Source organism: Schistocerca piceifrons, chromosome 10 (genome assembly GCF_021461385.2).
Source record: "Schistocerca piceifrons isolate TAMUIC-IGC-003096 chromosome 10, iqSchPice1.1, whole genome shotgun sequence".
Classification (NCBI taxonomy): domain Eukaryota; kingdom Metazoa; phylum Arthropoda; class Insecta; order Orthoptera; family Acrididae; genus Schistocerca; species Schistocerca piceifrons.
Genome location: NC_060147.1, coordinates 108,058,667 through 108,071,889, shown reverse-complemented (window position 1 = coordinate 108,071,889; position 13,223 = coordinate 108,058,667). Strand labels below are relative to the sequence as shown.

Genomic DNA, 13,223 nt, shown 5'->3' with positions numbered 1-13,223 from the left:
CAATGTATGGTTGCAGCAAGCAGGCTAGATATCTGGCCACCTCTTGTGTTGGCGATCCTATAGCACACTCAGTTGGTCTCATTGGGACCTGTGGTTTATGTACCATTGGGAGTCCATATAGTCTGGGTGCATAAGCTTCTGTTTTGCAGAGTTGTTTTTTATCATCCGAGGAAAGAGAAGATTGTTTTACCAGTTGATTGGTATTTCTCAAAATTTTGGTTGTAGGGTCCTTCTGAAGCTTTTTATATGTAGTGGGATCCAAAAGGTCACTAATCTTCTTGTGATAATCTTCGGTGTTCAGCAAAACCGTAGCATTTCGTTTATCAGCTGCAAGTACAATAATGCTCTTATCCGCATTCATCTCCCTCAGTGCCCTCCTTTCCGCTCGAGTCAAATTGCTGGTAGTTGGTTTTGCTTGGCGTAATATTCGGGCTGTTTCAGTCCTGATTTCATCTGCGGAATTCGATGATAACAAATGGATTCCTGCCTCCACATTCGCTATAATGTCCTCCGTAGGTACCTTTAGTGGCGTGACTGCAAAGTTGCCTCCTTTCGATAGAACTGAATGTTCCTCTTTTGTTAATTCTCTCCCAGACATGTTAACCACAGTTCAAGAGTTGCCAGCACTGATGTTTCACTTCTACCTTTCTGTAGACCATCGAATTTCCTCTTCTGCATATTAGTTGCCATTTCTGCACTGAGCTCCATGGTCCTAAACGTTAGACAGTCCGCCTTATTCCAGTCATAACACTGCATTATGTTGCTGATATATAAATGGAGATATAACAGCTTACTGCTAGTTGCCACTAGTTCTCGCCACATCTGGTGAATTCGTTCCTGTAGCATTGCTAGTTCCATGCAGTTGTAAATACGGTTCGCTTGCGCTGAGTGAAACATTCGCCTCGCCTTCAGAAACTTTGGCACTGTTGCGGTGTCCCGGCAGCGTAGCAGGAAAGTAAGTGTACACAGTTGCTGTGCTTTCTTCATGCGCAGTCCCTCCAATCGCTGAACCAAAACTGACATTTCCTTCCTGTAGAGGCATTTAATCATACAATGTAGTCTTTCACGGCCGATGTTGTCTTCAGTTGAAACTTCCAGGCTGAGAGGCCGTGGTCGATGTATAAAATTTCCACCTAACGTTTCGTCTCCATCTGCGGGAGACATCTTCTGAGGTCGTCTGGCTACTGGGCAGTAGCTACAGTGATATCTGGGAAAATGTAAAACTTTGTGGCCACGTTCAGATGCATGAAAGTCAAATTTGTACGTTCTGTTGCGTGACTTGTATAAATCAACAAGCTGCAGAAGTTCAGTATGAGTCTGGCTTATAATGTGCGGAATATTTTTATCTAAAACAGAGCACTGTATCTGCTTTCCTGGTGTTTGTGCTTACTGTTTTCTCTGCAACAGGTGAATGATTACTGGCACGGTAAGTACAATGATCGACCTTGAAATAATGCATGGCAAGAATTGTTCAGTGAACCATTTCTTGAAATTGACAGTGTTCATTTCCGAATGTTGCTTATTTTTTTACATGTACATACAAGTTTACTGTCAGGAATAAAACCAGAAGAAGAGCCAGCAAGCAGAATAATTATCTGGGAAACCTATTCCTATGGGAACTTTAAAAGAGCCAGTACAGTCATTCATTCTCCAGCAAGTATTCGTGGAATGATTCTGACTTGCCCATGTTTCATCAAGGTGATACATCATGTATCTTTATAAGGGATATGGTTCATGCAGTAGCTATGTCACCTCTTTCAATTAAAAACTCTCTATTTAACATATTTGAAATCAATGTCTTTTAAAATTATTTGCATTGATGAAGTGCTAGCTCTGAACCCAATTTTGTCTTACATAATTGTAACAAATTCTGATGACGTCAGGTGTTCACTACTTATATACATTTCAAACATGGAATGTTTTAAAATATCATTGTCAAAACCATCCATTTATGTTACAGGTTTCGATGCTTTTGGGTGATATGACACCCTACTGTCCTGATGTTTCTACAGCTCTGACACTTTCATTTACTATGCTCTATACATTTCTTTTGATGACACGTGCCGGGATGGTTCGCTCTTGCTTCTTTGAAATGTCAAAAACAGGAGTCCACATTTGAAAAATTTGCAAGTGTGGCAAACAAACGTAATCGCCTGTTTGTGAAGCACTTCACATTTATTGCCGTCATTTGACATATTTATTTGGCAGTCACACTAAAACATTTACAGGGACACATTCACAGTCATACTGGTACAGGAAAGTAACATTGACAATTGAATGAATAATTCGGTCGCTCTGCATATGAAACTGCATTGTCTGAAGTATGGCAACAGGGCAGCATGCAGGAGAGTGATTCACACAGTCTAATTTTCTCTGTCCGGGGACTGGGTGTTTGTGTTGTCCTCATCAACTCTTCATCATCATTTGTGACAGTGGCTCGATTGGTTTGTGTGAAAAATTGGATTGTGTAAAAATCGGGACTTTGTATGGGCGCTGATGACCTAGCAGCTGAGTGCCCCACAAACTAAACATCATCCTCATTAATGCATTCTAATTGTAAACAGCAGCTAGCAGTTTGGAGAGAGAATGAATCTTACTGGTTGCATGCAGTCAATGGAGGGGGATGCGCAAAATGGCTGAAAAATAGGCCACCTTCCTAAATGAAGCGAACTATAGTACAACAAAATTCAGATGGACGTCTTGACCACTCGGTGTACTGCAAGCCAATGCACACTGATTTACATGTTAAAACCCAAAGTTTCTACCATCCAGTGCATAAGAGAGTTTCTATAAATACACTGGTGCACAGAGCGAAAAAGGTTTGTGATGAGGACCACTCGGATTTTACACAGAGTACGCGATAGAACTTGCCCCCCTTCTAACAGCCGTGTACCGCAAATCTCTAGAGGAACGGAAGGTTCCAAATGATTGGAAGAGAGCACAGGTAGTCCCAGTCTTCAAGAAGGGTGGTCGAGCAGATGCGCAAAACTATAGACCTATATCTCTGATTTCGATCTGTTGTAGAATTTTAGAACATGTTTTTTGCTCAAGTATCATGTCGTTTTTGGAAACCCAGAATCTACTCTGTAGGAATCAACATGGATTCCAGAAACAGCAATCGTGTGAGACCCAACTTGCTTTATTTGTTCATGAGACCCAGAAAATATTAGATACAGGCTCCCACGTAGATGCTATTTTTCTTGACTTCCGGAAGGCGTTCGATACAGTTCCGCACTGTCACCTGATAAACAAAGTAAGAGCTTACGGAATATCAGACCAGCTGTGTGGCTGGATTGAAGAATTTTTAGCAAACAGAACACAGCATGTTGTTATCAATGGAGAGACGTCTACAGACGTTAAAGTAACCTCTGGCGTGCCACAGGGGAGTGTTATGGGACCATTGCTTTTCATAATATATATAAATGACCTAGTAGATAGTGTCGGAAGTTCCATGCGGCTTTTCGCGGATGATGCTGTAGTATACAGAGAAGTTGCAGCATTAGAAAATTGTAGCGAAATGCAGGAAGATCTGCAGCGGATAGGCACTTGGTGCAGGGAGTGGCAACTGACCCTTAACATAGACAAATGTAATGTATTGCGAATACATAGAAAGAAGGATCCTTTATTGTATGATTACATGATAGAGGAACAAACACTGGTAGCAGTTACTTCTGTAAAATATCTGGGAGTATGCGTGCGGAACAATTTGAAGTGGAATGATCATATAAAATTAATTGTTGGTAAGGCGGGTACCAGGTTGAGATTCATTGGGAGAGTGCTTAGAAAATGTAGTCCATCAACAAAGGAGGTGGCTTACAAAACTATACTTTCTGGATGAGGTATCGAATATATTGCTTCCCCCTACTTATACCTCCCGAGGAGATCACGAATGTAAAATTAGAGAGATTAGAGCGCGCACGGAGGCTTTCAGACAGTCGTTTTTCCCGCGAACCATACGCGACTGGAACAGGAAAGGGAGGTAATGACAGTGGCACGTAAAGTGCCCTTCGCCACACACCGTTGGGTGGCTTGCGGAGTATAGATGTAGATGTAGATGTAGATTCTGAAATGAATCATCTGCAGTATTTGTTCACAGGTCACGTAATATCAAGTTAGTGTTCTCCAAGAAAAGGAAATGTGTAAATGTTGAACTTTCACATGATGAACCATTGATAGCATTCCTTCCCTTCTGCAGCACTATATCCTGCAAAATAGGCAAGAGTTCTGGGGAGATGAGCTATCATATCTGTTTTCTGACCTCCTAAAAAGATAAAGCAGATGCTACACTGTGTTAAGGATAGTCTTGGCCTCAGATTTCCTGGGATTTACAACATCCCACATGAGTGTGGATACAATTACATCTGTCTGTCTATCTGCACCATTTCCAACCACTGTACAGAACATCAGTAGCATATTAAAAATCAGGAATTGGAGAAGTCAGCAGTTGCTGAGCACAGCCTCACAAACAAACATAAAATACTGTTTGATGAAACAGATTTTGTCCCAGTCTCCCACATACTGTCTCTCTATAATTAAAGAGGCTGTAGGAATAAGAGTGTGTGAGAAAACCTTCAACCGTTGTTTATTTGATTCCGGTGGGGAGGGAACCAAGCAGCAAGGTCATCGGTCCCATCAGTTTAGGGAAGGATATGGAAGTAAGTCAGCGATGCCCTTTTGAAGGAACCATCCTGGCATTTGCCTGAAGAGATTTAAGGAAATCATGGAAAACCTAAATCAGGGTGGCTGGATATGGGTCTGAACAGTCATCCTCCCGAGTGCAAGTCCAGTGTGCTAACCATTGCACCACCTCGCTCTGTCCTTCAACCACTTCAACCATGATGGCAGATATAATTGTAGCGGTGTGTGGAAGCAAGCTCTCGATGCCGAGAAGAGCCAGAGATATTCTTCGCAATGTTTATTCTGTGGCAGGAGCCAAAGTGCCACCAGCACAGAAGTTGACACCATCTGCAACGGCACGATGTAACTGCCTATCAGTCAGAAGCTGTCTCTGGGCTATATAAGCCACCACAGAAGCAATTTTGAGAGTCAGTTGCTCCTGACAAAGATGATGGTGGAAACTGCCGAAACTCAAGGTTTTACTCTGAATTGACAATGCAAGAAGTCCAAGAATGTTTTGTATAACAACGCTGTACTCAAAGACTTCATTCTCAAAGATGAATTTTAATCACTTCCAAAGCACACTGGTGAAAAGTGGTAACAAATTACTTTGATGAATAGATTAAACACAAGCTACCAACATGGTAACTTGCACACAAATCCAAATGTTACTCTGTGCCACATGTTACATTGTAGCCCACTTCCCTTATGTATACTCTTTAAAAATTTCTGTCGAAATACACCAACATCAAATGAACAGTTAATGATTACCCTCCTAGAGATTAGCCTTTACATACAGATCCCTCCTGATGTACCGGGTGATCAAAAAGTCAGTATAAATTTGAAAACTTAATAAACCACGGAATAATGTAGATAGAGAGGTAAACATTGACACACATGCTTGGAATGACATGGGGTTTTATTAGGGGGGGGGGGGGGGAAGAAAAAAACAACAGAGTATTGCTAGACGCGTGAAAGATCTCTTGCGTGCATCGTTTGGTGATGATCGTGTGCTCACCCGCCACTTTCGTCATGCTTGGCCTCCCAGGTTCCCAGACCTCAGTCCGTGCGATTATTGGCTTTGGGGTTACCTGAAGTCGCAAGTGTATTGTGACCGACCGACATCTCTAGGGATGCTGAAAGACAACATCCGACGCCAATGCCTCACCATAACTCCGGACATGCTTTATGGTGCTGTTCACAACAATGTTCCTTGACTACAGCTGTTGTTGAGGAATGATGGTGGAAATATTGAGCATTTCCTGTAAAGAACATCATCTTTGCTTTGTCTTACTTTGTTATGCTAATTATTGCTATTCTGATCAGATGAAGCGCCATCTGTCGAATATTTTCTGAAGGTTTGTATTTTTTTGGTTCTAATAAAACCCCATGTCATTCCAAGTATGTATGTCAATTTGTACCTCTCTATCTACATTATTCCGTGATTTATTCAGTTTTCAAATTTATACTGACTTTTTGATCACCCTGTATATTAATTGAAAATGTGATTGAACTGCAGCATCTGTTTTATGGTATGACCTTAGTTTATTTCACTGTATTTTAATTTTGACATAACCTACAGTACTTTTATTTTAACTTAGAAACTTATGTGTCTTGCAGATCTGATGGTGCCCAATTTCAGCCTAACTTGGTTATTTATTTTGAAATTTATGTGATTGTTTTGGATAAGAAATTATTTCCAAAACAGTCATTCTCTCTGTGTCTCCAGCCAATTGAAATGTTGTTCTTTCCAAGGTGGTTATTTATTCTATACGACATTTATTGATCTTGGTCCACATCCACAAGTGTTTACTTACGTTGGCTTACAGAATGAGCTACATATATAATTCGGTCACAGGAACGGCAGCCGGTGGGTGGACCCGGCACTCGCGCTCCGCCTGCAGGCGGAGTACGACGCGTTCTTCCTGCGGGCGACGCGTGGCATCCTCTCGTCTCAAGGGCTGGGCACGTGGCAGTTCCTCGCCGTCATCCCCTACTCTGTGGTGTCCCTACCCACTCTCTGGCACCTCTACTACCTGCTCCACCTGGCATCTCCAGACAACGCTGACGAGGACCTTGACCGGCCAGACAGTTCTGTCGGTGAGGATTCGTACCATTTACGTTGATGTCTTCTGATAATGAGTACCCTATATGTGAGAACTATTGTACAACCAGTGTAATAGTTCAAACATCTAAGTTGCTGCTAAGAATAATATACAGGGAATGACAAAGAGAACTGAGTATTTGTTAGATGTGTATATAAGATGTGATCAAAAAGTAATGGAAATTTTTGTTTTTTGTAAAGTAATTTTATTTATTTATCAACAGCAACTATGCCCACTTCAAAGTAATCCCTCTCAGATATAATACACTTATGCCAGGTCTTTTTCCAATCTTTGAAGCACTTCAGGAACTCACCTTTTGTTGTGGCTTCCAACTTCTTCTGTGATTCTGTTTTTATCTCGCCGGTGGTGACAAAATGACGTCCTTTTGTGGTTTTATTTCAGCATCGGAAATAAAAGAAGTTGCGGAGGTCCATGTCCAGCATATATGATGGGTGAGGCAAAACAACAGGCATTGTTTTTTGCCAAAAAATCATGAACAAGGGTTGAGGAGTGAGTGGAACCATTATGGTGATGCAATTTCCACGAGTTGTTTTGCAAGACTTCTGGTCATTATTGTTGACTGCTTCATGTGAATGGCACTTAATGACTGTATGAAGATAAGCCTAGAACTCATAATTATAATCAAAGAAAACAGTGAGAAAAACCTTCAGATGTGATTGACCGTGCTGAATTTTTTTCGGCCTTGGCTCTTGAGGCAGTTTGGAGTGGGATGATAGGCCCTTGATTTTGATGTTGTTTTTGATTGAAATTCAACATTTACAGAACTAACTTTGCTGCTGCCTGTTTCCTGCCCATGACAAATTGCCTGACATGAGCTAAAGGATATACCAACACCATCAGTAACCTCTCTGATGGTGATTCAGTGATTTTCCAGAAGCATTTCCTTAACTTCTTCCACACTGTCATGAGTAATTGATGTGCAAGGGTTTCCAGATTGGTTGTCGTCTTGAGCATTGCCTGGACACTCTTTGAAATATTTATACCACTCATTAACTGTTGTCTTACTCAGAGTGCATTAGTCAAAAGCTACAGTCAACATTTCAAATGCAGTGCTGCACTTTATTCTATTTTTAAAGCCAAATTTAATGCATGTTTTTTGAGCCATCTTTTCAGTAAGTAAACATTCGCTGAGCACTCGACAATACGTATAACCTTTTCATCTGTCAACAATAAACTAAATGTTCAAAACAGCTGAAAATACTATGGAATATGCATACCAACAAGATAATTTTTTTTGTTTGTATAAAGCCAGTGAAATTAAAAAATTATCAATGCTTTTTGATCACAGCTTATAAGTTTGACGTTAGGAAGGGAAAAGACATCAAAGGGACAGTTCTGGTGTTGTGCATGATAATGGAGGTAAGACAACAAAAACCAAAATTTTGAGAAAAAGGGGTATAAGGAGTAAGAGGGATAGTATATGAGATGTGACAATTAAATAACAAGACAGCGCACCTCGTATCTCACAGCCATATGAAGGGAGGTTACAGTGCTGAAACATCCTCCATACTCACCAGAACTGGCAGCCTGACATTTTCCTGTTCCCAGAAGTGAAAAGCGCATTGTAAGGAGCCCATTTTCAGCTTAGGAAGAGGTAAAAGCAGTAACTGCAGAATTGTTGAAGGGGATGATAATGAATGACCTACAGTCTTGAACAATGGAAGAGATAGGTGCAGCAGTGTATAGATCTGGGAGGTGTGAATGTTGAAATGCATAAATTTTAGTTGTAACATTGTTTACAGTAAATCACATTTGTAACATTGGTCCCATTATTTACTTGGCACACCTTTGTAACATGTACAAGAACCAACAGGGAACAATAAGAATGAAAGACCAAAAATGAAGTGCTCAGATTAAAATGGGTGTAAGACAGAGATGCAACCTATCCTCCCTCCCCAACCCCCCTCTCCCTTCACCTACTGTTCAGCCTGTATATAGAAGAAGCAATGGCAGAAATGAAAGAAAGGTTTAGGAGAGCGATTGAAATGCACGGTGAAAGAATATTATTGATAAGATTCACTGATGATTTGCTATCCTCAGTGAAAATGAAGAATAATTTAAGTATCTGCTGAATTGAATGAACAGGCAAATGAACACAGAATATGAAGTGAGGGTAAATGAAGGCATGACAGTAGCAATGAGGAGTTTCAGAAATGAGATTAGTGATGAACTTAACATCAGAATTTGGTCCACATAATAGACTCGCACAGACAAAGAGAGAACTCCCTGCTAAAAGGAGTGTTTTAGTATTAAAAATAGCCTGTAATTTGAGAAATACATTTGTAAGAATGTATGTGAAGCTCAGCATAGTATGGGAATGAATCATGGAGTGTAGAAAAAATGGAAAAGTAAAGAATGGAAACATTTGATATGCTGTCTTACAGAAGGATGCTGAAAACCAAGTGGGCTCTTAAGATATGAAATTAGTAGGTCCTCCACAGAATCAGCTAGAACAGCTTTGTTTATAGGATGTGCGTGTTAAGGCATGAAGGAATAACTCTCGTGATACTTGACGGAGCTGTAGAGACTAAAAACTGTTGGAGAAGAGGGAAGTCTGGATACATCCAACAAACAATCAAGGGTGTTAGGCGTAAGTTCTCCACAGTGATTAAGTGGTTGGCGTAGGAGAAAAGACCGATGACCAAAAAGGGTGGTCTTTTTCTGAGTGCATATTGTTTGCCAGAAAGTTATTTGATATTGCGTTTCATGCTTTTTGTATGAAAAATGACAGATACTGTTCTCTTGACAAGCAGTTAAATGAAATAAACAGAGGATTTAACAGATGAATGAGGATCATGGAACTTGTCCGAGCTCTTCCATCCTGATTTGTGTACCGCTATTATTAAGAGGGGATTTGCCAAACACCTGCTAAATGTTTTAACAAAAAAAACACGCAGATTTATTTCCATGTAAATGAAACTTGGATACTGTCCATCAGACTTCCAATTGGTTTGATGTGGCTTTCTTGAATTTGTCTCCTGTGCCAAACTCTTCGTGCCAGAGTATTGGTTGCACCAAACATCCTCAATTCCAAACTCTGTCTTCCCCTGCAGTTTTTCTCCTTTACAAGTCCCTCTAGTAGCATGGAAATTATTTGCTGATGTTTTAACAGATGTTCTACGATTCCATCCTGTATTCTCGTCAGTGTTTTCCATATATTCCTTTCCTTGCTGATTCTGTGGAGAACCTCATCATTCCTCATGTTATCACTCTGCCTAATTTTCAACATCCTTCTGTAGCACCATATCTCAGAAACTTCAGTTCTCTTCTGTTCTGGTTTCTCCACTGTCTGTGATTCACTATCATAAAATGCAGTGCTCCAAATGTAAACTCTGAGAATTTTCCTCCTCAGATTCAAGCCTATGTTTGATAGTAGTTGACTTCTCTTGCACAGGAATGAAAACGTCCTGTTTGCATGTGCTAGTCTGCTTTTTATGTCCTCACTTCGTCTCTCATGCTCTGCTTTGCTTCAGAAGTAGAATAATTCCTTAACTTCACCTACTTCCTGGTCCTCGATTTTGATGCTAAATTTAGCTTATAATTAAATTTTCCTTGAGAATTGGAGTCCCATTTTTATCTACAACAATGATGGAAACTGAAGAAATGAGTTAAAATTTGTGCCACAGCCGGCACTTGAGCCCAGGCCTTACTAGGCAAGAATGCTAACCATTACACCACACAGCACTATGACTAACATTACCTCATGGACTACCCAAATCCAATGCCTTCCCCAATTTTATCAGTAACCTTGTTTCTGCCACTCATTTATTTCATTTTTCCTTTATTTACTCTCAGCCCATTTTTGTGCTCAGTAGACTGTTCATTCCATGTTACAGGCCCTGTAATTCTCCCTCATTTCCACTGAGGATATGGAGTGTTTATTAGTGGCTAATTACTGCTGTGTTTAGCTAGTGTGGCTTTGTATCGACTGTTTGAGTGATATCTGTTCTAGAACTATTACTCCATGCAGCTACACCTAACACTGCCATCTTAACATTCCCTTAGTAGATTGCTGTTGATATTCAGCCTTGCAACTCTTGTGATATATCTCGGGTCCACCTATGCCATGCCCTGTTCTTCCTCAGCATCAAACTTCTTTCTTCTGTGCAGATTCCTATTAATGAAATGTCTATAAAATAAAATACTGCTTCTCCACTTAAATAAAGTGTAGATTGGTTCCAGTTAACTCTGTATGTTATCACAAACTTTCACGAAAGGTTACATGTTACTTGGGAACCATCTAATATTACCATCTCAAACACCTCTTGTTAACATGTCTGTGAACAGTATATAATAACAATTGCTTATATACATCATATTCATCTTCTTTGGTGCCAGAATTCTTCCATGGTACCAGAGCTCCTTTATTCTTCCTTGCTCTGCGGAGATTACAAAAGATATCCAGCAGGTAGACTCTGCACCTGTTGCATAATGTTTTCCCCCAGTATGTGGGCTGAGATTTACAAACTAATTACGATCACACACACTGCTACTCTGAGCTCTGTATTTGACATAAGTGATACATGCCCCTGCATGAATGGCATGGATCACTACAGGTAGCTAAGGTATCAGTGTATGCTAATCTTCTTTTATTTTTCATGTGTGTCCTACAGATAGATCAGGGCCACATGAGGCACCTATCACTTTTTGTTCTTGTAAATTTTATTTTTGGTGGAGATTAATAATCATTTATGTAGTGTTTCTAGAGGAGGCCGAAATACACACGTTAAAGCTCACGCAAACTGTCGTGAGGTCTGGAACAGGTCAGAGAAATAAGACTAGCAAAACAGGAGGTAACTGGTAGAATACTTAACTTTAATCCACAATTGGTGAACATCTCTTGTTACTGTACATGCTTCATTAGATACATAGCAAAGGATAAATGACATCTTGCTAGGTCGTAGCAAATGAGGTAGCTGAAGGCTATGCTAACTATCGTCTCGGCAAATGAGAGCGTAATTGTCAGTGAACCATTGCTATTAACATCGGCTGTACAACTGGGGCGAGTGCCAGGACGTCTCTCTAGACCTGCCGTGTGGTGGCGCTCGGTCTGCTATCACTGACAGTGGTGACACGCGGGTCCGACATGTACTAATGGACCGCGGCCGATTTAAAGGCTACCACCTAGCAAGTGTGGTGTCTGGCGGTGACACCACAATTTAAATATGTTAAATACACGGCTTCATGGCAGAAATTAATCACTCAACTTTATGCCAATATTATTTGTTTTCAGTGTAAATTAAATTATTTTAAGTGCAAGTGAAGTCAGAAAACTTTGTCCCTTTTTCTAATTGCAACAAAGTGGCAGGAAAGTTGAAACTGGTAACTGATTTTCACAAGATAAATCCACTGCTAGACTTAGCTGCCTGAATAACCACGTGGGTTAGCATTTTGTGTTCGGGATTTGGCAGGGCGCACCAGCTCCAGGTCGAATGACAGTGAGTGTTAGTGTACCAGGCAGCATTGTGTAGTGTTGAAATGGTTTTCCACATCCAGCTAGGTGAATACCAGGCTGGCACTCAGGTCCTGACTGTTACTCCATTCACAAACATATTGAACGCATTCTCACACTTTCATTTGGCTCGTACTAGACACAAATAGATGAGGTACCCAATTTCCATCCTGGGGGGGAAGGAGGATATCTGGCCCTCCACACTACTAACATGCCAAATCAAGAACAGGCTGACCCCTTTTAGATATGGGATGGAGGCCAAAGACAAGGAAGAAGAAAGCTACTGCTAAATTTATTTAGCAAAACTTTTGAAATTTTGCATGAAATGGGACCAGAAGTGGTGCAGCTGTATCTCATCAACATACAAAAAAAATGAGACACTGCAAATTAAATTTGGTAAAGACAGATTTGTTTAATTTATGTTGTTGCATTGATAGAAACAATTAAGAGTTACTGGTAGATAATGTGTTATAATTTGCTATCCTCTTTGGGTTGACTTACATATGACCAAACTTTTTCCATAATGAACATTAACAGATCAAAAAACAGAAAATGTTTAATGAATTATTACTTAGAGTAAATGTAAATGTCGTGTGACTAGGGCCTCCCGTCAGGTAGACTGTTCGCCAGGTGCAAGTCTTTCGATTTGACACCACTTCAGCAACTTGCACATCAATGGGGATGAAATGATGATGATTAGGACAACACAACATCCAGTCCCTGAGCAGAGAAAATCTCCGACCCAGCCGGGAATCGAACCCGGGCCTTTAGGATTGACATTCTGTCGTGCTGACCACTCAGCTACCGGGGGCAGACATTACTTAGAGCGAATTTTGTACTTGTCTATGAGAACTTGAGCAAAACGTTAAAGCAATTGTGAAATCAGTGGAGTGACATGTTTCAGATTAAATTGGGTAAATTGTGTTTTGTAAAAATACATTTCTGTATTTATACAGGCTAAATAGAATGAATATTTTGAAATAAATTATGTGAACTTTTATTAGGTTTCTGCTCCCCTGACTCAGTCA

The 13,223-nt window shown here is 40.5% G+C and overlaps 1 protein-coding gene across 1 annotated transcript in view; it reads left to right on the top strand.

Annotated features, from left to right (window-relative positions):
* The window catches only part of LOC124718724 (ectopic P granules protein 5 homolog), a 367,184-nt gene that overhangs the window by 77,101 nt on the left and 276,860 nt on the right, over window positions 1-13,223 (top strand). Inside the window, exon 10 of the mRNA XM_047244342.1 lies at window positions 6,476-6,717. Coding sequence (XP_047100298.1) covers window positions 6,476-6,717 — 242 coding nt within the window. The remainder of the gene's footprint in view (window positions 1-6,475; window positions 6,718-13,223) is intronic.